Here is a 26528-nt window from a genome sequence, read left to right on the forward strand (position 1 = left end):
CCATTTGAGTTGAGCCTGCAAGTGTGACCACTTTTCATGGAGACACACTCCTTCGCTGCTGCAAGATTCAGGCCTCGCAAGGCGGCCAATGGGGGATGTTCCGTCGATTGTCAGGGGGTTGTACTTGGATGTAATCCGTACTCCGTACCAAAAGTACTTCGTACCAAGCACATCCTGCTGCAACATCCACGCATGATGCCGTCGAACCTTGTCGAACAACGAAAGTAATTCTGAAGCTGTGGTCAAGTCCGCCTCGAAGCCCTGTCCACTCTGGCGCTCGGTTCCTTCGAATTCAGTCCCAAGTCAAGAATGGTAGACATGCTCCCATTTCTGACAACGTTGACTCTCGGCGGTGACATGCGGGGCCCTTGCACGAGCCATCCTCAATTCCCGTCGCGTCCTGCCGCGTTGACCCACTCAGCCGGATGCAACCGTCCTGACAGAGAGGCTGGCTTGGTTCTTGATGAGCAAGTAATGCGATGCATCACATGACAAGGCTCTGGGACGGCAATTCGGTTCATTCACTGACGGCGTTGAATATTCATGGATATGCTATAAGGCGTTAGGTCCACTTCTCAACCGCCTGTCCATTCTCCTTTCCCTACCTTCCCGATCCCTTTCCTCGCCAATACCTCTGTATCGCATCATGGAACCCGCGGCCATGCATGGAAGCACAGGCTTCACTGCTCCCATTGTGCCAGTCGCGCCAATCGCGCCGGTTGCCCCAGTCATCGCACCCTCCCTAACCCGCGACAGCTACAATGCGCAGACTCTGGGTCGGAGTTTGAATGCGCGTGTCAAGCAGGTGGGTACCCGGGCTTCAATCGCTCGATCCCTTCGCATCCAACCATTCGTCTCTTCGCGGCCGCACGGCAGAGAACGATAAGCTACAGCACAGTTCACCAACTTTTCCCATTTCTTTACGCATCAGACATTTACGTTTGTTCCGTTCATCCTCTCGCTCCGCCATCTCGCCCGACATGGAACACGACCTTGTGGCCCTGCTAACCGTCGCAAAACAGTCGCGCGTGCTAATGGTCGGCGCTGGCGGCATTGGATGCGAACTACTCAAGAACCTCGTCCTTACCGGCTTCGGAGAGGTCCATGTCGTCGACCTGGATACGATTGACCTCAGCAATCTCAACCGGCAATTCCTCTTCCGCCAAGAACATATCAGGAAGTCCAAGGCATTGGTAAGGGCGCCTTCGATTGTCGCCAAGACTCAACCCTGACTGACTCCTTGCTACTAGGTCGCCAAGGAAGTTGCCGAGAAGTTCAACCCGGCGGTCAAGATCGTCGCCTACCATGCCAACATCAAGGATTCCGAGTTCAGTATCGAGTGGTTTAGCGGGTTTACGATTGTGTTCAACGCCTTAGACAACTTGGAAGCGCGGCGGCATGTGAACAAGATGTGCCTGGCGGCCGATGTGCCGCTGATTGAGAGCGGGACCACTGGCTTCAACGGCCAAGTCCAGGTTATCAAGAAGGGCGTCACGGCATGCTACGACTGCACGCCAAAGGAGACGCCCAAAACATTCCCGGTCTGCACGATCCGCAGCACCCCGAGCCAACCGATTCACTGCATCGTCTGGGGCAAGAGTTATCTGCTGAACGAGATATTTGGGACGAGCGAGGACCAGTCCGCGTTTGACCACTCGGCGGATGCTGAAAATGCAAAGGAGATCGAAGAGCTGAAGCGAGAGTCGGAGGCTTTGCGAAAGATCCGCCAATCAGTCGGCAGCCCGGACTTCCACCAGATGCTGTTCGATAAAGTGTTCAATACAGATATCGTCCGGCTGCGCTCCATGGAAGACATGTGGAAGACTAGGAAGCCGCCGGAGCCACTTGATTACAAGGCATTGCTAGAGAAGGCGTTGGACGCTATGGCAGCAAAGGATGCGGTCCTCAAAAACGACCAGAAGGTTTGGTCCTTGGAGGAGAACCTGGTCGTGCTCAAAGACAGCCTCGACAGGCTGAGCAAGCGCGCCCTCGCAACGAAGAACGCCGCCAACGGCTCAAGCCAAGACGCGATCATTACCTTTGATAAGGATGACGACGACACGCTCGACTTTGTCGCTGCGAGCGCAAATATCAGGTCGACGATCTTTGGTATCGACCGGAAATCCAAGTTTGACATCAAGCAGATGGCGGGTAACATTATCCCTGCCATTGCGACCACGAACGCCATCGTCGCCGGCCTCTGCGTTCTCGAGGCATTCAAGGTGCTCAGGGGCGAGTATGACAAGACTAAGGAGGTGTTCCTGACGCCTTTTGCTCCTGCCCGACTCCTCGCGTCGGACAAATGCCGACAGCCTAACCCTGACTGTCCGGTCTGCGGCGTATTTCAAGCCCGCGCCTACGTCGACCTCTCAAGGGCGACGTTGAACGATCTCGTGGAAGACTACTTGAAGCTCCAGCTGGGGTACGGCGAGAAGGAGATTTCGGTCAGCAATGAGGTTGGCATTCTGTACGACCCCGACGAGACGGACAATCTCGGCAAGAAACTAAGCGAGCTCGGTAAGCATCAATGGTAATTTATTGTACAATAGCTTCGGCGTTTCTGACAGTATCGTACAGGCATCAAGCCGGACTCTTTTTTGACCATCACAGACGAGGACGACGAAAATCCGTACGTCAACGTGGTAGTCGCCATCCAAGAAGCGTAAGCACCTTGCTCCCACGTTCAAGTCAATCCTGCTAACCTTCTGTAGCAAGGAACCTCTCGAAGACAAGCCCATCAAGGGCGCTTCGACTGAGGTCAAAATCCCAACCAAGCCGAAGAAAACACCTGCGCCTGAAGCCAATGGCGGCCACGGCAGCAGGCAGCAAAGCGAAGCGATAGCCGAGGTAGTCCCGGCCAAGCGTCCGCATCCGGAGGGCCCGGATGATGTCGCGGCGGCCAAGAAGGCGAAGACAGCGGCATCATCTGTGGGTCAAGACGACGACATTGTCGTCCTCGACGATAGCGCTGGGGGCGGCGCCATCATCATTGATGATGACTGAATGCTGCATCGGATAACCAAGAGTGCCTTGCTACATAACAGAAAGAGTACGGCGCGATCCCGCCTGCGCCAGACGACCACGCATCAGACAGCACTCAGCCCGCCGTCGAGATGGAGGATGCAGTTATTTGCATAATTGTTCTTGGCGAGAAAGAGAGCGGCGTGAGCGACCTCCCCCGGCGTCCCGAAGCGCCCGAGGGGTATCCTTTTGATGAGTTCTTTCTTATCGAGATCTTCGTGTGGGTAATGGCGAGGACATGTAAGATTAGCTTTGGCCACTATACATGCGATGCAAGGTAGCATTCGCTGCGGTCTGAACTGGCTTGGGAACGGCCACAGGACTGGCAACGCTGTAATGGGTTTCTACGGCAACCATGAATTGAAATCCTGAACTCACCCTTTGTCATGGCGGTATCGATGTATCCAGGCACAATGGCATTGACACGGATGCCGTGGCGACCAAACTCTTGGGAGAGGGCGGTGGTGAGACCTAGTTCGGTGTATAAGTATTCACTGTCATGGCATGGTTGAGTTCTTTTAACATTTTCACACACCTATTTGGCCCGCCTTGGCAGCAGCATAGATGGACGTCCCGATGACAGCACGATACGCCAGCAGGCTTGAGATGTTGATGATGCATCCGCCCTTGCGCCGCCGGGCCACCATCTGCTTCCCGACCGTCTTGCACCCCCATACGACGCTGCGTAGGTTGAGGTCCAGCAGGTGCTGGATACTTTCCTCGCTTGTGCGCAAGAGAAGGGACTGTTGTGTTTCTCCGGCGCAGTTGATGAGTATGTCAATCTGTGTCTGTTTCCCGCCGTGTTATGAAAATTCCCTTCCCTGTGCAAAGAAATGGGGTAAATAACAAGATAGACTTGCATTTTCAACCAAGGACTTCCATCCATTCGCTTCACAAACATCAAAGCAAACCGCGGCGTGCGTCTTGGGTTCAGGTCGGCCTCTAGGACCCAGCTCCTTCACGATGCGCTCGAGCTTGACCTGGTTGCGGCCCACCAGCACGACGCTGGCGCCCTGCCTGGCAAACTGTCGGGCAATGGTCTGTCCGATCCCGCCGGTTGCGCCTGTGATGACGGCTGTTCTGCCTGAGAGCGTCGGCACCTGCATGATGCGGAAGGTGAGATTGTAAGGTACCTAGTAGTGTTTCTCTAGTCAATGAGAGTACCTCTGTGTGTAATCTGTATTCAAAATGTCAAAGGGGTAGCAGGTTGCACATGCCTGCTGCAGCAACGGATGCGGGGCCATATGCATGGGTATGAGCAAATCAGCTTCAGCGTTACCACCTGGTGAAGAGAGCGCCACCAGAAGCAGCGATGAACTCTCTGTTCTCGGCGGGCCGCGGCCGAGGCCAATTGATGCAGAATTTCGCCAAGACCAGAAGCCAACGACTGCATTGCACTTCATGTGGACAGCCCTAGTAGACACCAAATGATTTGAGCAAGCCGAGTTCCTGGTCTCGACGGGCGACTGTCCACGTCACCACATCCATGTCTCACAGCCGCCATCGCACCAAAACCCCCACCGCTTCTCGTCCGCCCGCTGCTCGTTCCGGAGCCGAATTGGTGGGCATTACGACGACCTCGGCGCGGCTTCAATCCCATGAACCCCCCCGCGCGCGGCCCGGGCTCCGGCTCAGGGCTCGTTGATACCCCAGCGACGCCTGCCATCGTCGGGCCGAAGGGACATAACGGCGTGGTTGACGCCGGGTTGAAGAGTCTGCATCACTGTATGTGACTGTTCCGCGCCAATTGAGCGTGCTCCCCTCGCGCAACCCCATGATAATCCCCGCCGTGGGCCACGCTTCGAAACTCTACCCTCCCTCATCGGACTCTAGCATAGCTACAAAAAGGCGCGCCTCTCAGGTCACTTTACTGATGGCGGCAACTCAGACAAGCGAGCGCTTCCGAAATGGCGATACGACTTGCGACAGAGGCTCCTGCCCATGGTGCGGTGGGAGACCCCGTATCTGGCCTATCTCCAGAGCATGATGCGCACCCCCGCCCTCGACAGCTACTTCGCCATCACGGCCAACCTCGGCACACACACATTTTTCATGGTTTTCCTGCCAATACTCTTCTGGTGCGGCTTCTCGGAGTTTGGGAAGGGGTAGGAACGGCCGAAGCCAACACCCCACGGAGAGATAAACCTGCGACTAACCTGAGCTTGGCAGGCTCGTCCACATCCTCGCTTCGGGCGTGTTCTTCACGGGCTTCATTAAGGACATGGTCTCCCTCCCTCGGCCCCTTTCCCCGCCTCTCCAGCGCATCACCATGTCGGGCTCGGCCGCCCTCGAATACGGCTTTCCCTCCACACATTCGGCCAACGCAGTTTCCGTCGCCGTCTACGCGGTCCTCATGCTGCACCGCGAGACCCCCAACCCCACCTTCTCCCCAAGCACTGCACTCGCCCTGGAAGTCCTCGCCTACTCCTACGCCCTCTCCATCGTCATAGGCCGCCTGTACTGCGGCATGCACGGCTTCGTCGACGTATTGGTCGGCTCGCTCATGGGCGCCGCCATCTCCCTCGTCGAGTTCTATTTCGCCCCGCGCCTCAACGCTTGGCTCTACGCCAGCTCCTACCTCGCCCCCCTGGCCATCGCTCTCGTCATCATCGTCCTCGTGCGCGTCCACCCGGAGCCCGCAGACGACTGCCCCTGCTTCGACGACAGCGTCGCCTTCGCGGGCGTCATGATCGGCGTCGAGGCCGGCACCTGGCGCTTCGCGCGCTACTCCCGCTTCGCGGCCATTTACAACGGTCCCCAAGCCACGTTCGACCTGTCCCGCCTAGGCTGGCCGCGCGCCGTCGCCCGCCTCGTCTTCGGCGTGGCCGTGATTTTCGCCTGGCGTGAGGTGATGAAACCCGCCCTGCTCCGCGTCCTGCCGCACCTCTACCGCGTCATCGAGACGCACGGGTTGTCGCTCCCCAGGCGGTTTTTCGTGCCCGCGTCAGAGTACAAAGACGTGCCGCTGCATGTGAGGGACGACAATGTCCTGCCTAACGTGAGCGACCTGCCCCGGATTGTGCGGAGTTTCCGCGGGCCTGGGAGAGGAAGATCGGTCAGTATCGGCCCGCAGAGCGCGGCGGATGCGTACGAGACGCTGGCGTATCGCGAGCGGAGGAGGAGGGAGAGTCTGGAGAGTGAGAATGGCGGGAGGGGTTTGAAAGTGGCTTTGAGCATGAATGGGTTGAGGGAAAAGGCTGTTGTCGATGGTGAGTGCGTGCAGGTTTCGGGAGCGCAGCGGAGCGCGGGACGGCTGGCGGAATTTGAGGGGATGATGGAGACCGGGACGGTCGTGGCTGCTCCAACACCCGATGCGCCCGCGAAGGATAGTCTCGCGGGGGTCGATCTGTTTCTCGGCGAGGAGGATGAGCTTGGGGAGGGGGAGGTGTTCTCCAAGCTGGTGAAGCCCAGGGTGCGATATGATGTAGAGGTGGTGACTAAGTTGGTTGTCTATGCTGGTAGGTTCTACGTTTCTTATGTTTTCCCTTTTATGTCCCTGCATTCGACTGACCGATGTCTTAAGGCATTGCGTGGTTAGCCGTGGACGGCAATCTTCTCATGTTTGAAGCGATCGGCTTGGGCGCGGAGCATCTAAGCATACGATGATCAAGGCGGTCTTTATTTGCTGTGTATACGACCCGTATATTTAATTCCTGATGTCTGGCGCCGGCTTGCCACCAATCTACCTCGCTATTGATGACTCTTTCTGTGTGGGTTGCTAGAGATTGGCAGAAGAGTGTTGTGTGGGTTCTTGTAACGACTAGGAGAAGCGCTGCGGACGAGTGATGAAGCTGTCGGTACACCTCTGATCCAAGTCGATCAGGCCGAACCCCGTCACATGGGCGGAGCCCTGCTGCAAATCATCTCCAACGGAACCCCACGCGGCACCTGTACCCCAAGTAGTTCAGGGACAGCCGGTTCGTATTTGGCCTGCTCCATCTTATCTAATCTGGCGTTGACCTGATTTGCCGAAGTGATCGTGTGCTACACTACTGCCAGGTTCTGACCCTAGCTTGAAGGAAGTCTCTTTGTGTCTACTTCTTGGCTTAGCGCAAGATGGGATGGAGAAAATCTTGCTTTGAGCTATGGTTCTAGGGGATTTCCTGTCATCATGTCTTAATTCCGGGGTCTTTCACCACCGTCCACTAGGATTCTAGAGCCACAACCTGTGGCTCAAGGACTCGGACCCCTACTTGCCAGCCCGCGGTTCACAACGTCCACAACCCTGGTTTGGCCACTAGCGTATGACTCGAGATACTTAACCAATAGGGGAAGATCCCTGAGAGAGAGGTTTGAAGCTTATATACTCCGCCTTTAACTTTTCCCTAGTCCAGTCATTCCTTCGGCCTGACTTCCGTGAATGCGTTCATTAGATCCATTCCCCATTTTTTTCATTTCCATATGGCCCTTTCTCTCTTTCCCTGGCCCTATAACTATGTGTTGCACTAAAAACAAAATCAACGTTTGCCGAGTCTCCATGGGAAGAAGCAGGCTGATCTGGCCATCATGACGTCCTTCAAGATAACTATAGACGGACGGGACCAAGAAAGTATCGGGGTGTGTTTTTGAGTCCCATACTCCAGCAGTGACACTATGAATTTGAATTGGAATCAACTTGAAGTCCAATGCCCCGCAACACGAACAATGGGGTTGAAAATGACGTCCAGTTGTGAGAAGAATGCCGGATTCTGAGAAGTCTTGAGCAACCAATCATACTAGGCGATTCCATCATGCAGGCCTGTGCGTCACTTCCTACTCTAGCCTAGTGCGAGCTGGCAGATTCCAAGCCCGAAGCACAAGCGGCAAGCGCCCTGCAATGCTCAACCCTTTCCCATCGGTCACCCGACGGCGGATGATCAACCCATCAAGCCGACTCGAGTCACAGATGGCGATTCTCTTCGAGGATACAACCGAAAAACAGCGTTTTTTCCGTGCAGTGTCGCCAATCGCTCAAAAGAAGTGGAGTTCTCAGATTTTTTGAACGACATCAATTGCGGTTGTGCAGAACGGCAGTGCTTGCGCCCACTGAAACCCACCGCCTGCAGCACCTTCCCCGTTTGGTGCTCGCCCGCATCTTCCTTCTTAGCGCAGGGCCTGCCAGGGAGCGATCAACCCAGATTCCTGCTAAATCGACCCATCAATAGCAGCCAGCCAGAGTTCCCGTTGCCAACCAGCCCCCGCCTGTACTCCGAATTGAACAACCTCAAAGATTATCAGATTCCGGTCCCGCAACTGCCTTTCGCCGACGGCACTTGCGCCGCTAGGCGAATCTCTGTCGATCGGTGATACGAGAACTCGACCCTTGCTTCACTTCATCGCATCTCGACCGTGTCTTCATTGCACGCATTCGGACGCACGCATGTAGCGCCCGGCACAATGTCCATTGAAGCGATTGGCGCTCCGGCGCCCACCGTGGCCATGGACGTTGAACTGCCCGATCATAAGCCTAAGCCGGTCGGTCTCCATTCGCCGCCGGACAGTAACAATGCCATGGACGTCGACGGCAGCGACTCGGAACTCAGCGACCTCGATGAACTCGCCGGCAAACTGGACGACACGTCAAAGGATGGTCCGAAGCGTGAACCTGAACCCGAGCCCGAACCGCAGCCGGCGGCCGATGATATCGGCGAAATTCTTCCTGATCACTGGTCTGGCACAGTACCAGTGTTCAAGCCGACCATGAAGCAGTTCCAAGATTTCAAGCTCTTCGTACGCAGGCCCGCTAAGTCCGTTCCTGCTATCCCGCTAACGGTCGCATTGTAGATGGAAAAGGTCGACAAATACGGCATGAAGTCGGGCATCATCAAGATTATTGCCCCCCAAGAGTGGAAGGACTCTTTGCCACCAGTGGACGACCTCATCAAGCAGATCCGAGTGCGCGAGCCGATCAAGCAGGACATAATGGGATTCAACGGAACATACCGACAGGTCAATATCCTGCACCAGCGCTCGTACAATCTACCGCAATGGAGACAGCTCTGCGAGCAAAGCGAGCATCAGCCACCCGCGAGGCGAGGCGAGCGACGGGCCAACGCCGAGAGAAAGCCTGCTACCAGGTCTCGCGCGGCTGCCGACCCGACTCCCAGATCGGCAGCGACTTCCACGCCGACCAAGAAGCGAAGAGGCGGAAGAGTCACTCGAAGGTCGGCAAGGGCTGCCAAAGAAGAGCCCGAAGAGCCCGACGAACGTCCGATGACGCCGGTGTCGCCAGTGCCAGAAAACGACGAGGTGCTCAAGTCCGTGGAGGATGACCCTGGCGTCAAGGAGGAGGAATTCGAAGACGATGACGAGCCTCCGGTGGTGCGTCGCATGGGACGTATCGGACGCATGGGGCAATCGAAGCCGAAGACCCAGTCCGTGTCTGCGCGCCGGAAATACATCCGTCGCGAAGGTTCGGCCATGATCGATGAGGCTGCATTCAAGGACTGGGACTATCGGATGGATATTTCCGAATTCACACCAGAACGCTGCGAAGAGCTGGAGAAGATCTATTGGAAGACCCTGACATACGCTCCGCCTCTGTATGGAGCAGATCTTCCAGGCACCCTCTTTCACGACTCTGTCAAGCTTTGGAACTTGAACAAGCTGCCTAACCTCCTCGACGTCTTGGGCACCAAGGTGCCGGGCGTTAATACCGCATACCTGTATCTGGGTATGTGGAAAGCGACCTTCGCTTGGCATTTGGAGGATGTCGATCTCTACAGCATCAATTACCTTCACTTTGGCGCCCCGAAGCAGTGGTACAGCATTTCGCAAGCCGACGCCCGCCGCTTCGAGGCTGCCATGAAGAATATCTGGCCGACCGAAGCGAAAGCCTGCGATCAGTTCCTCAGGCACAAGGGATTCCTGATCTCACCGTCACATCTCAAGCAACATTACAACATCACGGTCAACAAGTGCGTCTCATACCCTGGCGAGTTCGTTGTCACCTACCCTTATGGTTACCATTCGGGATACAACCTCGGTTACAACTGCGCTGAGGCAGTCAACTTTGCCTTGGATAGCTGGCTACCGATGGGCAAGATCGCCAAGAAGTGCCAGTGTGCCCAGGCGCAGGACAGTGTTTGGGTCGACGTCTACGAGATTGAGCGCAAGCTGCGCGGCGAGGAGACTGAGTATGAGGAGACGGAAGATGAGGACGAAGAAGAAGAGGATGAAGAGGACGACACTGGTCTTCCCAGTCCACCTTCGAGCCACACCGTCAGAGTCAAAATTTCCGGTCGGAAACGCAAGCGAACGGCCAACGAAAAGGAGCCACGGGCGAAGACGAAGAAGATTCGCTTGCGGCTCAAGCCACATGTCGAGGCCCCCTGTTGTCTCTGCCCCAACGACATTCCTGGCGCCGAGATCATGAACACCGACGATGGCCGCAAAGCTCACCGCATGTGCGCTCTTTACCTTCCCGAGACGTACATTGAGACCCTGGATGGAAAGGAAATTATCGCCAACGTGGCCGGCATCGACAAGGCACGTTTGGAACTCAAGTGTCTTTACTGCCGTTCCAAGAAGGGCGCATGCTTCCAGTGCTCCCAGAAGAAATGCCCTCGTTCCTATCACGCAACCTGTGCGGCAGCTGCTGGCGTCTTTGTGGAGGAAGGGGAAGTGCCAGTCTTTGGAGAGGATGGGACCGAATACAAGGAGCAAGCGTTTGAGTTCAGCTGCCGGTTCCATCGGACCAAGAGGGAGAGGAAGCTGGATGGAGAGGTCTTGGAGGACGATCCGCGGATCCGGGAGGCCGCGAAGGCCCTCCAGAAGAACGACATCTGCCAGTTGCAGTATTATCGCGGGGAGATCTTTGCTGGCGTGGTGGTCGAGAACCGTCTGGATGAGGAGACACTCCTTCTCGACATCATCCCTAATGGGTATGTCGGCCGAGGCAGTCTTTGGGGGCGTGGACTAACAGACAATAGTGATCGGGTCGAAGTGGAATGGAAGTGGCTGCGGCTGCCCGACCCTGAAGATTTCCGTCTTCCCAAGGCTTCGCCGAATGCTATTCCGTTGCCGACTTGCAGGAAGGCACAGAAGGAGATTAACGCCAAGAGGGCCGTCGACGAAGCTCCAAGAAAAGATGACGAGTTTGTTTCCGGATTCACGTGGGCCGAGTTTCACTTGGGCGACGCGGTCAACAACCATGCGCAGGTCAAGATCGACTTTGCCAAGGAGAACCAGGTCTGGCACTACCTGGGCAAGACCTCTACAGAGGCCAAAGCCCAGTACACGGATGACCCGTCGCGACCGTGGTATAACCCTAAGGGCAATTTCCTGGATACCATACCGAAGCCGCTTCCCCCGGTGCGGATGCCTCTGGTCCCTCAATCGGGGCCGTTGGTGCCCGGAGCGTATGCAAACCATCCGCCGCCTTCAAGGGTGCTGCCAGCAGTCGCCACGGCGAAACAGGAGAAGCCTTACGTCTACAAGCCTAGGAAGCCGGTTGCGCCAAGTACTACACAACATCATGTTCCGTTCACGTCAGATATGTTTGCTGTCAGCACGCCTTCACCCACTTCAGCGTTCCAGCAGTTCCAGCCTCAACCAGTGGTACCAAGACCACAAGCCCAGCCGACATTTCACCACCACGTATTCCCTCGACATTCCCAGCCACAAGTTCAGCAGCCGCAACAGCAACAGCAATTGCAGCAGCAGCAGCAGCAGCCTTACCTTCATGTAAGGCAGCGCGAACCATCCACTTTCGACCTTCAGCCCAAGACCTCACCGGCAATGTATTCGTCGGATCGTTTCGCGCCCGTCGGAGGTAGTAATGGATTCCCGAAGCTTCTTGGCTTAACCTGGCCCCCTGCTCACATGAAATCAGGGCAATCTGTTCAACCTCAGCCAAGAGCCTGGCCTTCATCGATGGGTGCGGGTGCTCCTGTACCGCAGCAATCTGCGCCGATGACTTCGTCAGCTTTGGGATCTCCGAGTGTTGGCGGCCCGCAGGCTGGAGGACAACCACAGATGCGTGCCTACCAAAAGTACAGCTTTTTCCAAGTCAACCACAACAGGTGTGTATCAGTCCTTAAGTCTTGTACTTTGGGACAATGCTAACGCAGTGCTAGGGACTCATCGAGATACCGCACACCATATGGACAATGGGGCGGGTTCACGAACGGCTATGAAGGGAATCTCAGAGAATTTCTGATTAAGGCGCAGAAAGCGCTCTCGGGAGGGTCCAGCAAGGGCCCCATCAAGCAGGTGCCCGCCTCGTTGCTGCAGCCTTTGCGACCACGATTCGATACTCCTCCAGCGAACGCCTCTCCGTATTCGCAAATCCGCCCTCGTCCACCTGCCCAACCTCCGCAGTCTCCCTCGCCCCATACTCCGATCCCGGCGGCGGCACCGTCTCAGGCGCCCGTGTACCACAACCAGGGCCATCCGATACAAACCCCTTCCGGTGGTCAGCGCTTTGAGGTCAGGCAATTCAAGACCCAGCCACAAAGTGGGGCATCGCGGCCGCAACATGCAAGCCAGTCCGGTCATCACGTCTGGCAACCGACACCTCAGCCGGCAACTTCGGCACCTCCGCAGCCGGCGCAGGCGAAACAGCCCCTCACGAAACAGAGCCATAGCCCAATTCCTTTGCCGCCATATGTCAAACAGATGGCCGGCCTATCACCAAACGCCGTACCGCCATCTCTAGGGCAGCGTCCCAATCCACCAGCCCCACTTCCTCCGCCTCAGAATCCCTTTACAGCAGACACTCCATCAACTCAACCATTTCCACGGGCTGAAGCAACCCCTGCCCCGGGCCCTGTCCCAAACCTACAATTACACCAAAGCGCGCAACAAGGCCAATGGACAGCAACACCTGGCCAGGCCAGCTTTACACCAGTCCCAGGCTGGGCATCTCAAACGGGCGTGCTGGCACCGAATCCGGCAACACATCAATCAGCCCCAACAAACGGGCAAATTTGGTCTTTAACACGTCGGCTGCAACAACCGCCGCCGCTAGTCCAACAGGAAGCTCCAATTGCTCCCCCGCCGGCCACAGCTAACGCCGCCCAAGATGACCACTCGGCGGCGTTGGTGGAGAAGATGATGATCAACCTGAGGAGGGCGAGCGAAAACTTTGGGAGGCTGGAATCAAGGCCGGGTCATCAGAGCTTGCATGTTGCTGAGGGAGGAGGGCTGGGTCAAAGCCAGAGTCAGGGTCAGGATCAAACATAGGTGATTCTTGGCTATGCCTGGCTAGGGCTCTGGGCTGAAATCATGATGTATTGCCGGGTTGATATTGGGTGCTGTTCATCCTCAGTCCTGCGAGAATATGGGCCTGGCTTGTCTCTGGATGGTCCGTTTGGTGCGAGAAGAGGAAGGGTGTTTGTTCTTTTGGCGTGGGGATATATCCTTTCACATTCTTATCACGTCTACATTTTGGGGTGGTTAATAGGGGTAATCAGGGGCTGTTGCTTGTGTCAAGTTATGTACCTAGGTCCCGACGTAGCTACTACCTACGTGTTCTGTTTTGCGGTGTAGCGCTGTACCACTAGGCAGGTCAAGGAAGTTTAGAAGAGTGGGCCGGTGCCACGCAGCGAGGGGCTACCTGTGGTATTCATATTTAAACTGTCCTGGACGCAAGGGGTAATACGGACAGTGCTTCATTCATGTGCCTCGCCTTTGCTAACCCCAGCCACCAGGTCGAGTTGCCAAGGACGCACCGGAAGTATTCAAAACTTAAAAGACTTCGGAAGATGCATGGCATAACCAGTCTAGGGAGCCTAGACTTCAGTAGCACAAACAAGTCCGCATTGTGTGCCGCGTGGAGCTGATCTACCCATGGTGGAGGGCGGAAACCTGTAGCGGCTGGCTACGGAGCTTCGTGAGTCGGACAAGTGACGTCAGCCGACACCATGCGAGCAAGGACCCGTGATTTGTCTGCTCGTCCGGTTTTCTTGGTTTTTGACCTTGGATATGGCTTGATATAACTCATTTGTCGTCATTTGGGTTTTGGGGTCTGGTCAGACTTGAATACTTCAATGATCAATCCCCTATTTACGCCGTCTGATCAACTGTTGCGGTTACCAACCCCGGACAACACCAACACTAACAACTTGCTGTTAAGTGTTCATATCGCCTACACGCACAAAGTCCCAACACTTATACTTTTCCAACGCAATCAATCCAGAGGGGAGAAAACAACTACAAACCGGTTGTCAAAAAATAAAAAAGAAACAAAATGCCCACAGTCCTAGGCCTGACAAACGAGAAACGCCAGTCGCCGCCCGGCAGCGGGCCGCACATTTCGTCGTCGACCACCATGGGTTCCAACGCGCGCCTCGACACCATCTCGAAGCGCAACCACGCGTCGGCCCGCGAGATGGAGACGCTTCTCTGGCGCGCACTCTGCGACGAGCCCGAGACGCTTCGCGAATACCTCGCTCACGACTGCATCATGATCAACCCGCTGCTGGCCCCCGGCGGCTCGAGCGAGCCCCTGAGCAAGGAGACGCAGCCGAGCGTCGTGGACGTGCTGCAGCGTGCCGCGGACAGGAAGAAATTTACCGGGTACAGGTTCCACGGGGAGCCGTTGGTTGTGGAGGTGGATTTGATGGCAGTTGCGTTAGTGTATAAAATTAGTCTGTTTAGGTACGGGCGGAAGGGAGTTAGGGAGGTGGTGGCGAGCTGCAGTAGTACGTGGAGGCAGACGGCTGGGGCGGATTGGTTGTTGGTTGCGTTCCATGTGCAATATGCTGATGATGAGGATGAGGATGAGGAATAGGGGAGGGGGTTATCGGGTGGGATGAGGGCTGGTGTTGGGTTTCTGATATAGGTAGGATATCATGGATTGGATCTCTGGTTAGGAGTACTGGCTGTCACGTCACGTTTCATTATCAATTTTTCTTGCCCCGGCATGGGATATCTATGAAATGAAACCAAAATGCAGATAACTGGAAGCATAGGTACTAAACCATGCACGTAGGTAACTTCATAAGTCTCCATATGTTCTCCAACAGGCCAAGCAGCCAACCAAGTCCGGTTGGGCGGAATGTACCCTATCCAGCAATGAATAAAGGTAGACCTTGGGAAACGCCAAGTCGACAATATAATATCGTGTGAGGGAGTCACGGTCCTCGCAGAGTTCTTCCTTTAGGGTGAAATGTCTGCCTGCCACTGTCTGGTATGAATGTCTCTTGAGACAACACACTCGTTGAAAGGGGGACAGTTGAAGGGGTTTGCCGGCTGGCGATGACATTGGCTTCATGTCCGGCCCGCCTCAACCTCAAAGGCATAGATTGTGTAAACGCATCCTGGCGAGGTGGATGGGAACCTAATCCCCCGATAGGATGACTCAAGTGAGGCGTCCCAGGCATGAATATCAGGAAGCAGTGGGATGGGCAGTCGCACCACGAAACTTGACAGGGATTTGAGATCTGATGTGGGTTGGCCATCTCCCTTTAATGTGTTTGATAGGGGAGCGCCTCACTTTTCCACGCGACGCGTTACCTTTACACTCAACACCAATTTTCTCATTAACCCAACATGCCTCCTACTTTAAAGAAAGCTAGGGTAATCTAGCCGTTGAAGCGATTCAGAATACCTGAAACCAAGTATATGAGCCGCAGCAAAGATTAACGACGTTGCGAGCCGAACTATCGGTCGTCGACTCGCCAATATACCTGCACGACGCGATATTCTAGCCAACTCACGTAGTCTAACGGACCTGGAGGAGAAGATAATAGTTCAGTGTGTGATTTAGCTATATACCCGCGCATTCCTCCTAGGTTTTGTGGTGTAGAAGATATGGCCAACTAACTGCGGCGCGGACGCGATGTACAGTACACCCTGTCGGTAAACGCTGGGCATACAACTTTGTCAAACGCCAGCCAGAGCTCCGGACACGTTATACGCGTAGATATGATTACCAGAGGGCAAAATGCGAAGATGCAAAGGTCATTAGCGAGTGGTTTGCCCTCGTAAGGAACGTTATGGCCAAGTACGGCATTTTACCTAACGATGTCTACAACTTCGGTGAGACCGGATTCATGATGGGCATCATCTTCGCAGGCATAGTGGTTACAACTTTGGACGGCCGTAGCAAGGAAAAACTAATTCAGCCAGGCAATCGCGAATGGGCAACGGTGATCCAAGGAGTCAATGCGCTCAACTGGGCCATCCCTCCCTTCATCATCTTGGCTGCGCAGTACCATCTCGCCAACTGGTATACCGAGTGCAGCCTCCCAGACGAGTAGCGAATTGCAGCCACCGAGAACGGCTGGACTACCAATGCAGTAGGCCTTGGTTGGATCAAGCACTTCGACTTCCATACGGCACCGTGTACGAAAGGCAGTACCGGTTGTTGATCCTTGACGGCCACGAAAGCCACCACTCCACCGAATTCGAGCTGCTGCCAGTAGAACAACATCGTCATGCTCTACATGTGTCACGGCCCCCACCATGAGCCCTACACTTGGGCAATTGGCGGGCGAGACACTGTGGATTTCATGGCGAAGCGACATGACTCGCAGCAGAGAGAGGATATCTGGAGAGCGGGAGACTCAGATTGGAACTTAAAACTTCCCTCTCTCAAGGATCAGTCAGTTGGTTAGTGGTGCACGCACAATGCAGTCGTCTTGCCTGCTGCTCGTTGAGGATTCGGTGCATCTTCCTTGGTGAGCCTGTGTGTCACCTTACAACATGCCTCCACATTCTTCGCATTTCCTGCAGCCACTCGATGTTGGCTGCTTTGGACCGTCGAAGCAGGCGTACGGCCGCAGATCGAGGACTTGATATATATATATATATATATATTAACCACGTGAGTAAGCTCGAGTTTCTGTGTGCCTTTCGCGAGGCTTTCTTTGCCTTGATGATAGAGAAAAATATGCAAGGTGGCTTTGTAGGTGCTAGCCTGGTACTATACGATCCGGAGACGGTGTTTTCCTACCTGGACATAATGCTTCGTATGCTAATAACTCCGACCTTACAGCTTAGCACTAAATAACACTGGGTCTTCCAGACACTATACAATCCTCGAGAAGCTAAGTTTTAGTTAACACTCATTAAGGCTCGTATTGCCAACCATAAAAACAGTTCTCAAACTACGATGTTGGCTGCTGTGGACCAGCTTACCAAGGGTACGATGGCTGTAATGCACCAAGTGGCTCTCCTATAATCAAAGGTCTCTTCGCTCTGCAAGGCCAACGAGCCACTAAGCAAGCGATGGAGAGCTAAAATACGTATATAGCTTGGGAGGATCACTTACTGTACAGGCTGCACAGGGGGTACTAGGCCAGGGAACTGTAGGGGAGAGGAGTGCAAGAAACGCACCCAGAGGGTAGTTGTCACGGGTCGTGACAGTGCGCCCACCCGTGACAGTAGTGGTGTAGGGAAGGGTCGTACGAAGGTTCGGCGCTGTGGTGTGTGTGGCAAGCATGGCCATAACGCCCGCACTTGGCAGGAGGCTGTAGAAGTATTTGATTTAGCTGTTTCTGATGTAACTGTAGTTGGTCTCTAGTGTTGTGGTTTAGTAATTGAGGATAGTTTGTTGTAGGGTAGGTAAGAGTGAGGCTCTCGCTTATCAAATACATACGTTACTTATCAGCTAACGTTACCTTGTGTTCTTCTGCTCAATCTCTGATGTCATGCGAATGTGCAAATGTCGATGCTGTGAAACATGGACTCTCTCTCTCGGGACGTCTGGTTTGCCCGGTTAATCAGAAAACTGTCAACAATTTCCCGCAGGTTGCAGCCCTACAAGTCTGGCTGCATTGACAGGAAGCACAACATCTTGTGTCCCCACAGTCCAGGCGAAGTGAACACATTATCTTTGTAACCCGGACACATCACACGGCATCCCATCACACAGTACAACTCAACATTAGACAGCATTGCAGCTAGACAACGAACAATCAATCGGCGTGATTTCATGTAGAAGTGAAGCGCATGTAGTCCATGGAGGCGAGACAAAAATCTGCCTTACGATCGCCACGCACAGTACTTCGAAGACTCAACAGGTTGACATTCATCAAATCATATAGTCATGCATGCGACCACGGAGCGCAACACAAAGCGCTTTAGATCAGATGCACCCCTAGCCCAACCCTCCCATTACATACACATAATATCCTCTTATATGACATTTTTTCTTTTTCATTTTACACAAAAAGTGTCCACAACACCCGGCGCCACGCAGGCATGGCCGCCAGCTTGGCGCGGTACTCGTTGATGGCGTCCCAATCCAGCTCGCGACGGCCCGTGTCGACATCAATCTGGTCGGTGCGGAGCCAGCCGGTGCGCTTCCACAGGAAGCCACCGATCCAAAAGACGATAACGACGGGCATGGCGAGGTACGACTTGAAGAAGCCCTCGGCGTCGTTGTAGCCGCCGTCGACAGGGCAGATGGCGACGTAGAGCTGGAAAGAATCACAAGCGTTAATTTATTGGTTGGTTTCACTTTTGGGCGATGCAGGGGGAATGCGGATGTTGACAGAAAATAATTTACCTGAGCGATGAGACACAGAACGTTGAGCCCTAGACCAAGGTACGAGCCGTAGACGCCGCCGACGGCCTTGAAGGGAATCTCGTCGAGGGTATGGCCCTGGGCGAGCCAGGCCTTACGGAAACGGATGTGGGCTAGGCAGATGGAGCCCCAAGTGAAGAGGGCGGCCAGACCGGAGAGGGCAAGCAGCCAGTCAAATACGGTCGGGCCCTCGGCGTGGAGGTTGACGTAGGCGAGAGGGCCAAAGGCGCAGAGGAAGGCGACTGACGCCAGCGGACGGCCGGACCGGTCAATGTAGGTAAAGATCTTGGGGGCGTAGCCCTGCTGGGCGAGGGCCGTGAGGGTGCGCGAGCCACCGTAGACGGACGAGACGCCGATGGAGAGCACCGAGACGAGGATGATGACGTTCATGAACGAGTCATAGCCCTTGAGGTTGGCGTACTTGCCCACGAGGACGAAGGGTGAGGCGTTGACGTCAGCGTAGGGGTTGGCGCCCAGCAAATTCTCATCATCGTGCGGAATTAAGAGTCCAACGAAGAACAGGCCGAGGATGTAGAAGAGGGTGATACGCCAGAAGACCTGCTTGATGGCACCGGGAAGACTCTTGAGCGGATTCCTTGCTTCGGCAGCAGCCTTTTTTTTTTAGGACATTTAGTCATAACGTTCGTTTCCATGGTACGGGTTGGGATAATTGTGTCCGTGTCTTGAGGGGGAAAAAAAAGGGATTCAGGGGTGGCTTACCAAGCCGACAAGCTCAGTCCCAGAAAAGGAAAAAGCTGCAGTGACAAAAACGCTGCAGAAACCACGGAAGCCGTTGGCAAAAGCACCGGGCTCATACCAGAGGCGGGCGCCATAGTAATGGTCGTAGCGGCTACCGGAGGGGCCACCGCCGAGGACGAGGACGAAGGCGGTGATCATGAAGACGATAATGGCACAGAGCTTGAGCACCGACGACCAGAACTCCTCTTCGGCGTAGCCGAGGGTGCCAAAGATGTTGATGATGAGGATGAGGCCGAAGAAGACGGAGATCCATACGGCTGGGGAGAGGCCGAGTTAGCAACTGAGCGAAGCCCGGCCGATTTGGTATGTCAACTCACCGACGCTGATTTCGGAGTTCCAGTACCCGATGGTCATGGCACAGACGGTCAATTCAAGTGGAAGGACAGCAGCCCATTGCATAACATAGTTCCAGCCCATGGCGAAGCCCCAGGACGGGTCAATGAAGCGGGTCGAGAAGGTATAGAAGCCACCAGAGACGGGGTACATGACAGCGAGCTCGCCGAGCGCGTAAACCGTGTTGAACATCATGACGCCGATGATGAGGAAGTCGATGAGCAGAGAAGCGGGGCCCCCATTGCTGAGAGCCTTGCCGGAGCCGACGAAGAAACCGGCGCCGATGGAACCGCCGATCGAAATCATGTGCATGTGGCGCGTCCTCAGAGAGCGGTCGAGCGAATCGACAACACCTCCGCCATAGTCGCGCTTCTGGAATGACCGGAGATTGAGGCCGTTCCTCGTCAAGAAGTCTTCGTGATCGCGCGCCTGGCCCTCTGAGCCGTTGCTGAAGGCTGGAGGAGCCTCCTTGTCGGGCGTGTTGAGGCCCATGCCGCCTTTCTCTTCTGATGACATGATGTAAGAGTGTGATCAGGTCCGACCAGGCAAAGGATGGTGACGGACAAAAGAGGACGGAGCGGGACGGGAGGGGGGAGGAAGGCAGCTAATAAATGTGGTATGGGATCACACACGACAATGCGCGGCTCCCGTGAGGTGACATGCACTCCAGGGTCCGTGCCGGTGGACTCTGTGAGGACTGAGGAGGGAACGGCGGGGAATAGGGCACGGGCGTTCCAGGATCCCAGGTCAGTGAGAAGGACAGGCCAAACGAGGACACATGGGACCACGAAACCTCGGATGTAATAAGCCGGAAGCGCAGAAAATGGCTAGAAACCCCACCGAAGGAGTTAAAAAGCGTCAGACGTGCGGTTGGAGGGTCGGGGACTCTGATAGGAAGTTGCTCGATGGAGAAGGAGCCAAGCCAATACCTGGATCAGCTCAGGAGCAGAGGGGCCAACAAGCGTGGGAAACGAGCTGGCGCAGCTTCATCAACAGCCGGGGTGGCGAAAGAAGAAGCGTTGCCAATCGGACATGACGAGGATGGGGTGCAATGACGGAAAGCAACAGAGCAGCCGAGTGGTTGACATGCAGTTCGTGCAGGAGGGGGTTACGGCGGTGCCCGTGATCTGCGCGTTGGGTGTATGCCAACAGGTAGTTCAGAACAGACACACAACGAGGTCATGATGTTCATCGTGTCGTCTCGTTTGTTGTCGGTGGCTTCTTCGGGGTTGGCGTCACCGGCGGAGAGCCGACAATGATAGGGAGGACTCCTGGCAGCGCCGTTCGGAGATTCCATGTGTCAGGTGAATTGGACAGGCTCTCATCGTGCCAAGCCAGCGCCCCAGATCTTGCCCTGCCCTGCTACTGGAGTCTTGGAACGCCACCTGAAGCTTGGGTTCCCGTTGCCGCGAGCTGGCGACCAATCGCCGAGTTGTGACCAACCTGCGTTTTGCTGATGACGTTGTTCCACGGACGACACGCGACGGCCCGTATGGCATCACACTGTTCCTGAAAAAAGAAAGTTGTGTCTTTTGGTCGCTTTCTTTTCCGATCCCAGAGACGTAGAGGCTGCGTATCGTCGCACAGTCTGCAGCCGGCCAGCGTCGATATTGAACGGCAGGGCCGGTGGGCGGGCAATCCCTGGTAACACAGCGCACGCTGCTTGTCCCTCAGAGGCACAGGCCAAGCCGGCGCTATCCCGGCGCCGCTAGCAATCGCCTGCGACTCGTGGCGTTGCCGGCAGGACGGCGGCCACATTTTCCATCTAGGGAAAATGCACCGAATAGCGGAGAGGGCAGGCGGCTTGAGAAGAGTCTCGCTCTGCCTTCATTCGCTGGCCGACCGGAACAAGGCTCCATGGCTTGGCCATCCTTGGAGTGTCTTGCCAACTTCCTGTCATGGAAAAGCTTGGCCTCAACCCTGGCTTCTTGGCCCGATGGATATCTGGGGTAGACGACTCTGGCACGGCTTGGCAAATGCCCACTTCAGGGAACCAGTATTAGGATCATGGCAGGTGGATCTTGGCGTAGGATTGCCAGTCTTATCAACAGATGCTCGGCCAGACCGCTCTGGGTGTTGCAAGTTGGTGGATTCTGGGAAGTCCCTGTGTGATAAGGAAGATTGCAAGCAGATAGGCAGCAGGCCGTCATCCCGCGCCAGTCTTCTTTCCTGTCTTTGTACTCCACAGATTGTGTTTTTACGCACAAATTTGTATTTGACAAGTTGGAACTGATGAACTGCTCTTTGCGAGCCCAGCCCAAGATCAAGGCGTGGGAAGGCGATGGGGGAATGGACTGCAACAAGGGGAGGGACCGACCCATAAAATGGGGCTCAATCACGGATTACACTAGTTCACCTTAAAACAATGCGGGGGAAGCCACGGCGGGAATTTTTGATACCAGAAAAGGCGAGACGAGTTCAACATCATGCACAAACCAACCATTGTCTTGGCAATGGCTTCTTAACAGCAGATTCCTGGCGTCGTGAGGCACTGCCAGTGGCTTTTTAATCAGCTGATTTGAGCAGTGGCATGTTCGACCTGGTTTTCACATGTAATCTTGGGCATGGCTGGGCACGCGACATTTGTCTGGGCCAAGGCGCGTCGATGTGAAGAACGACGTGGGTCAATCACCAAGACCGGCGCGGCCACGCAGCATCGTTTGGGGATGGTTCAGAATCCTTCGACCCGCCTGTCAACCGCGGCTTTTCTCTCTGTTGCGGTGCAGGTGACACCCAACACCCAGGGACGTCTTCCGCAGCCCCGGCACTCCCGTCCTTCCCGTTCGTGGAGAAAGGGACGCATGTCCCACGAGCACCAAAAAGGAAGGAGAAACAGGAACCTGGTAACTAGTGCCCAGACCAGCTTAAATGCGAGCATTCCAACGTGACGGAGCGAGGCATTTGGCACTTTCCCTCCTACCGTGCGTATTCGCTTCTCAATTTATTGCCATTTTGTTGTCCCAGCAAACCAGTTAGATGGAGGTCGCCATATCTTGAGAGCTCTCAGCAACTGGTCTCAAGTGTCCCTCGAGTCCTGTCAATGTCGGCCCATTCCGCCTGCAGGTTCCCATTTTCGAGTCCGATTCAATCTCGAACTAATCCGAGGGTTGCGTCAGACGTCCATCGCTCCTATCAAATTCGGCCCGTTCATCCCAAGGCCGGAACGCAAACTGTTGATAATTAGCACATTTGACCCCCATGCCAAGATCAGCCGTTGGGAGGAAGCCTCGGCATCGGCCACCGCGACACCATGGTGTGAGAGTCCCCCACGGCCTGACGGCTCGTCCGAAGCCACAGACGTCAACACCTGAGCATCTCCCCAATAACGGTGTGCTTCGAAGCTTGTCAGAAATGCGAAGTCGAGGCCGAGAGACTATCATGGGGAGGTTTCCGCCATCCTCCAATATCGCCAAATGTCACCCACTTTGCTCGGCGCTCAGCTATTAGCCTATTTGGCGCCCAGCAGTCTCAGTCCTCGTTTGCGTGCTGAATTGCCATGTGGTCTCGGTGAACACACAGTCATGTTGAGCATCATATCTGAGAATGTAAACATCTATGTGATGGACATGGTAGGGCTTCAGCTTCAGTGTCTGCCAGCCTCCTTGCTTCGGCGCGGTCCAGTCCGGAGTTTCACCCACGCGCACCTGCATGTAGGTGAACCCATCGACGTAGGCACATCCGAAACAGGCCATCTACCATGACGGCATGCCGTGTTCGTCTCACGCCCTGGTGGTCGGGTCGGCACGGTCGTACAGCTACCGACCCGAAGGGCCGGAAGTCGGAAACGGGCCGCTGAGTCTGCCAGTTCCAAGAAAGCAGATCGGCAATCTGATGAGGGAAGGAAGAATTTGATCGACCGCACCGGATGTACGGATAACGGTCCTGCCCTTCGTGGCACGTCCCGTGCAGCCTTCCATCGCGCCGATCGCGGCCTGCAGCAGGTGTGAGGAAAGTGAGACACACACCCTGAGCTAACAGCCGGGGGTGAATTCATCATATCTGAGGATGGTTGCCGGAACTATCGAGAGGTCCGAGGGCAGCGATAAGCAGCCGTGACCGGACAGGTAGCTCCATGCCTGATCCATGTAGTTAGTTAGTAGTTCACTGACAACCCGAGTATCTGGTAAGGGCAAAATTCAATGCCTAGCCGTTGCTGTTGCTGTCTAACCATTTCAGGTTCTTCGAGTCACAATGCCACAACTTCAGGTTTGACACCCGGCCCTCTAACATGGATAGACATGGACAGACATAGGCAGGCATGGACAGACATGGACATACGTTGTGAAGACGGTAGGTCCTCAGAGGCCTTTTAAGCCCCCCTCACTTGAAATGCATAACGCCTGGTCAGCCAGGAGGGATAGCTGGTACTTACTAGAGCCCTCACAGCTTGACAGCGAACGCAATCTAACAGTCACGATACTCTATCCCATGATACGCGAACATCACTCGTTCCGTCCCCACATTGCTCAGTCCTATGCCGCGATCGGAAACTGTGACAGCATATGTAATACGCGCCTGGGCGCAGCCCGCCTCAGGTTTGACTTTACTTGTTTGGCGAAAATGCCACTAAGCTGACTCTTTTCAAACCCATGGCCACCCAGCTGTGCTGCCCCTTGTGAGCTGTCGTCCGACAGCCTTCGATGATAGTTGGAGCATATGCCATCGCTAACCATCACACTTGGTGTAGTCAACCACAATACGGTGCTTCTTACACTGGGCACTTTTGGCTTGGGATTTCTCTAAGCCTTAGGGTTCATGAAAAGCTATACCAACCGGTCCGTCGATATTCAGGCAAGTTGCTAAAGAGGTGGGCAAGTCGACCATACGCCTATGACCACGGGCCACTTAGGTACCTACCTAGCTAAGGTATTTGTCAACTTACCTAAGATACCAGTGTAAGATGGATCCCTGGCATAAATGGTGTCTCCTGGGAATGGATAGAAGTCCGTACCTATTCAATCTCCATCAATCATCATCAGCATTCGAGTCCTCCTTAATTAACGTATCAACTACTATTTCTCCCACTGCAGCTGATGCTGTGAGCGAGTGGACAACGAGTCATGCGCAATGATCTCAGTATCCCTGACCCTGACAAGATCTTGTAAGTAAAGCCAGGAGCACATTCGTGGCCGAGGGCCCATGATTGGCAGCCATCATTGTTACTCTACAATGGGCTAAGGGAAAAGCTGGCCTTTTTGTCGTCTTAGGAGCAAGAGTATGTATCAAGAACTGCGGGTGACCTGGACTTGCTCCCAGTACTCAACAGGTCTTGTAGGCTCATATTTTCTCCACTATAAAGATTCGCTCCGGTGAGTCCAGTCCAAGGCCATGCACTACTCCAACAGTTGGTATGACTGCAAATGGCATCGACAGCCACGAGTGGCTGCACTTGCCTGCCAGCATGCTCACATCGACCATGGACTAAGAAGGAAGCTAGTCAGCTCATCGTTCATTGTAACTCATCGTTAAGGATTCTATCGCTGGAGCCTTAGCGACTGATGCTCCCTCTGTCCCACGATGCCTAGACTTGACTTGATGGGCGCCAATCTCGTCGCCCTCCCTACAAGCCCCGTACTCGGGAGTTAGTACTCCGAACAATTCAAACAAAACCCTCATTTCACAGTTCGTGCATGTTGCACCGCAACGGCAGCAGATCCAGTTAAAAGGATGCGAGATCATGTCCGCAGGTGCCCGACGGCTATGCGTTCGCCCAGAATTTAAGCTCGAGTTCCAGATTTGGTTTACCCGAATCGATCTCACTGGCCCTGCCATGGTGAGAATTTCCCATATTCGCTCCATCTCGACGTGAGAGGGACACGCAGCCAACTGGATGGCGTTGAACAGGCGCCGCGTAGCCGTGATAATAACGGCGCATGGCTAGCGGGGGTTGAATGATTATTTCGTTGGAGTGAATGCGGTTGGTATTCAGTTGCAATGCACATATGCCTGCTTGAAGGGCACGAGGGGCTATTGAGTAACTAGACAAGGCTCACGATCATGAGCTTCAACATAGGCCTATATTTTATAGACCTTTAACGTAGTCGCTTGTGTCACAGTTATATGTGGCTTCAATGGTCATGGACGTTGCGGCCGACTCAGCATTGAGTCTGATTGCTGTGTCACGAGCACACTAGAACAGGGGCCGGATTTGGTGAGGAGGTTGATGGCAGGGGATACTTGGGCGACGCATGCCACACTTGCAGAGCTGGCATGCACTTATGGCATCGGTTATCAGGACAAAGTTGGAAAGCTGGCTGGTTGAGAATGTACTCTAAGCTATGTACTTAAAAGCGGGTACCAGTAGACTTCTCCCTTTCTTCCAATCAAGTAAGGTACCTATACTAGGTTCCATGCGCACCGACCCCAGTCTATGCTCCAGAAGTGCTAGTCGCAATGGCAGCAGACATCATGCCCTCAGTTCGAGCATCGAGTAGTTGTGTTTCGATAGATATGACCGCGATAAACTCCACGGCGACATGAGAGGGATACACAGCCGATTGGACGGTGCCGATAACGGTGACCGTAGTCGAAATATTGAATGCGCATGGTGAGGAGGTGGTAGAGCAACCGTTGTGTTGCTGGCGCCTGGTCACGGTTGAAGCATATTGAGTGGAGTTCTGCAAAGTTGGAGAAGCCGAAGAGCAACTCAATGGTACCTCCTCCTGACCACCCAGTGGCCACGGTTCTTATAGACTTCAGTTGTACCGCTGGAGACTAAGGTACCTAGAGAGAGCAATGCTTCCAGGTGGCCCCTGACTGCCACCGATGGCTCAGCAGTGAAGCCAATAAACCAGCATAGTGGCCGTGTGCCATGTATCATTTCATTGACCCTCGGTACCAGGTAGGCAGTAATGACGGCTGCAAAAAGGCAAGCAATGTGACTCAGGGCACATGCGTGGCAGTGATCAGTCCACGGTGGTCATCATTGCTGGCCTAGCAAGACTAAAGAGACCGGCTCGTC

At 54.8% G+C, this 26528-nt stretch overlaps 8 protein-coding genes across 8 annotated transcripts; 6 read left to right on the forward strand and 2 right to left on the reverse strand.

Annotated features, from left to right (window-relative positions):
* The first annotated feature begins 262 nt into the window (after positions 1–262).
* N657DRAFT_648717 (uncharacterized protein) lies at positions 263–3495 on the forward strand. Its single transcript, XM_062793573.1, has 5 exons — positions 263–805; positions 1023–1193; positions 1251–2517; positions 2578–2662; positions 2712–3495. Exons 1-5 carry the CDS (start codon positions 647–649, stop codon positions 3001–3003), a joined length of 1974 nt encoding a protein of 657 aa, XP_062644687.1. The 5' UTR covers positions 263–646; the 3' UTR covers positions 3004–3495.
* Positions 2753–4182, reverse strand: N657DRAFT_648718 (NAD(P)-binding protein). The gene is made up of 4 exons (XM_062793574.1): positions 3882–4182; positions 3557–3809; positions 3400–3492; positions 2753–3235 (listed from the first exon to the last, which is right to left on the reverse strand). The coding sequence occupies exons 1-4, from the start codon at positions 4125–4127 to the stop codon at positions 3087–3089; spliced, it is 741 nt and encodes a 246-aa protein (XP_062644688.1). The 5' UTR covers positions 4128–4182; the 3' UTR covers positions 2753–3086.
* A 184-nt stretch (positions 4183–4366) lies between these two features.
* On the forward strand, positions 4367–6788 carry N657DRAFT_648719 (PAP2-domain-containing protein). The gene is made up of 4 exons (XM_062793575.1): positions 4367–4746; positions 4910–5126; positions 5191–6479; positions 6545–6788. Exons 1-4 carry the CDS (start codon positions 4620–4622, stop codon positions 6625–6627), a joined length of 1716 nt encoding a protein of 571 aa, XP_062644689.1. The 5' UTR covers positions 4367–4619; the 3' UTR covers positions 6628–6788.
* A 1609-nt stretch (positions 6789–8397) lies between these two features.
* N657DRAFT_578951 (uncharacterized protein) lies at positions 8398–13185 on the forward strand (the record flags this gene model as incomplete). The annotated part of the gene is made up of 5 exons (XM_062789357.1): positions 8398–8730; positions 8785–10883; positions 10932–11776; positions 11834–12023; positions 12078–13185. The coding sequence occupies 5 exons, from the start codon at positions 8398–8400 to the stop codon at positions 13183–13185; spliced, it is 4575 nt and encodes a 1524-aa protein (XP_062644690.1).
* Positions 13186–13907: 722 nt separating this feature from the next.
* N657DRAFT_648721 (uncharacterized protein) lies at positions 13908–14953 on the forward strand. Its single transcript, XM_062793576.1, has one exon. The coding sequence runs from the start codon at positions 14192–14194 to the stop codon at positions 14732–14734; it is 543 nt and encodes a 180-aa protein (XP_062644691.1). The 5' UTR covers positions 13908–14191; the 3' UTR covers positions 14735–14953.
* A 2965-nt stretch (positions 14954–17918) lies between these two features.
* Positions 17919–20214, reverse strand: N657DRAFT_148032 (uncharacterized protein). The gene is made up of 4 exons (XM_062785953.1): positions 19552–20214; positions 19196–19491; positions 18458–19087; positions 17919–18368 (listed from the first exon to the last, which is right to left on the reverse strand). Exons 1-4 carry the CDS (start codon positions 20081–20083, stop codon positions 18111–18113), a joined length of 1716 nt encoding a protein of 571 aa, XP_062644692.1. The 5' UTR covers positions 20084–20214; the 3' UTR covers positions 17919–18110.
* Positions 20215–21189: 975 nt separating this feature from the next.
* Positions 21190–21966, forward strand: N657DRAFT_148085 (uncharacterized protein). The gene has a single exon (XM_062785954.1). The coding sequence runs from the start codon at positions 21342–21344 to the stop codon at positions 21798–21800; it is 459 nt and encodes a 152-aa protein (XP_062644693.1). The 5' UTR covers positions 21190–21341; the 3' UTR covers positions 21801–21966.
* Positions 21967–22559, forward strand: N657DRAFT_148092 (uncharacterized protein). Its single transcript, XM_062785955.1, has one exon. The coding sequence runs from the start codon at positions 22132–22134 to the stop codon at positions 22453–22455; it is 324 nt and encodes a 107-aa protein (XP_062644694.1). The 5' UTR covers positions 21967–22131; the 3' UTR covers positions 22456–22559.
* The last annotated feature ends 3969 nt before the right edge of the window (positions 22560–26528 follow it).

This window comes from Parathielavia appendiculata, assembly GCF_033297405.1.
Source record: "Parathielavia appendiculata strain CBS 731.68 unplaced genomic scaffold N657scaffold_14, whole genome shotgun sequence".
NCBI lineage: Eukaryota > Fungi > Ascomycota > Sordariomycetes > Sordariales > Chaetomiaceae > Parathielavia > Parathielavia appendiculata.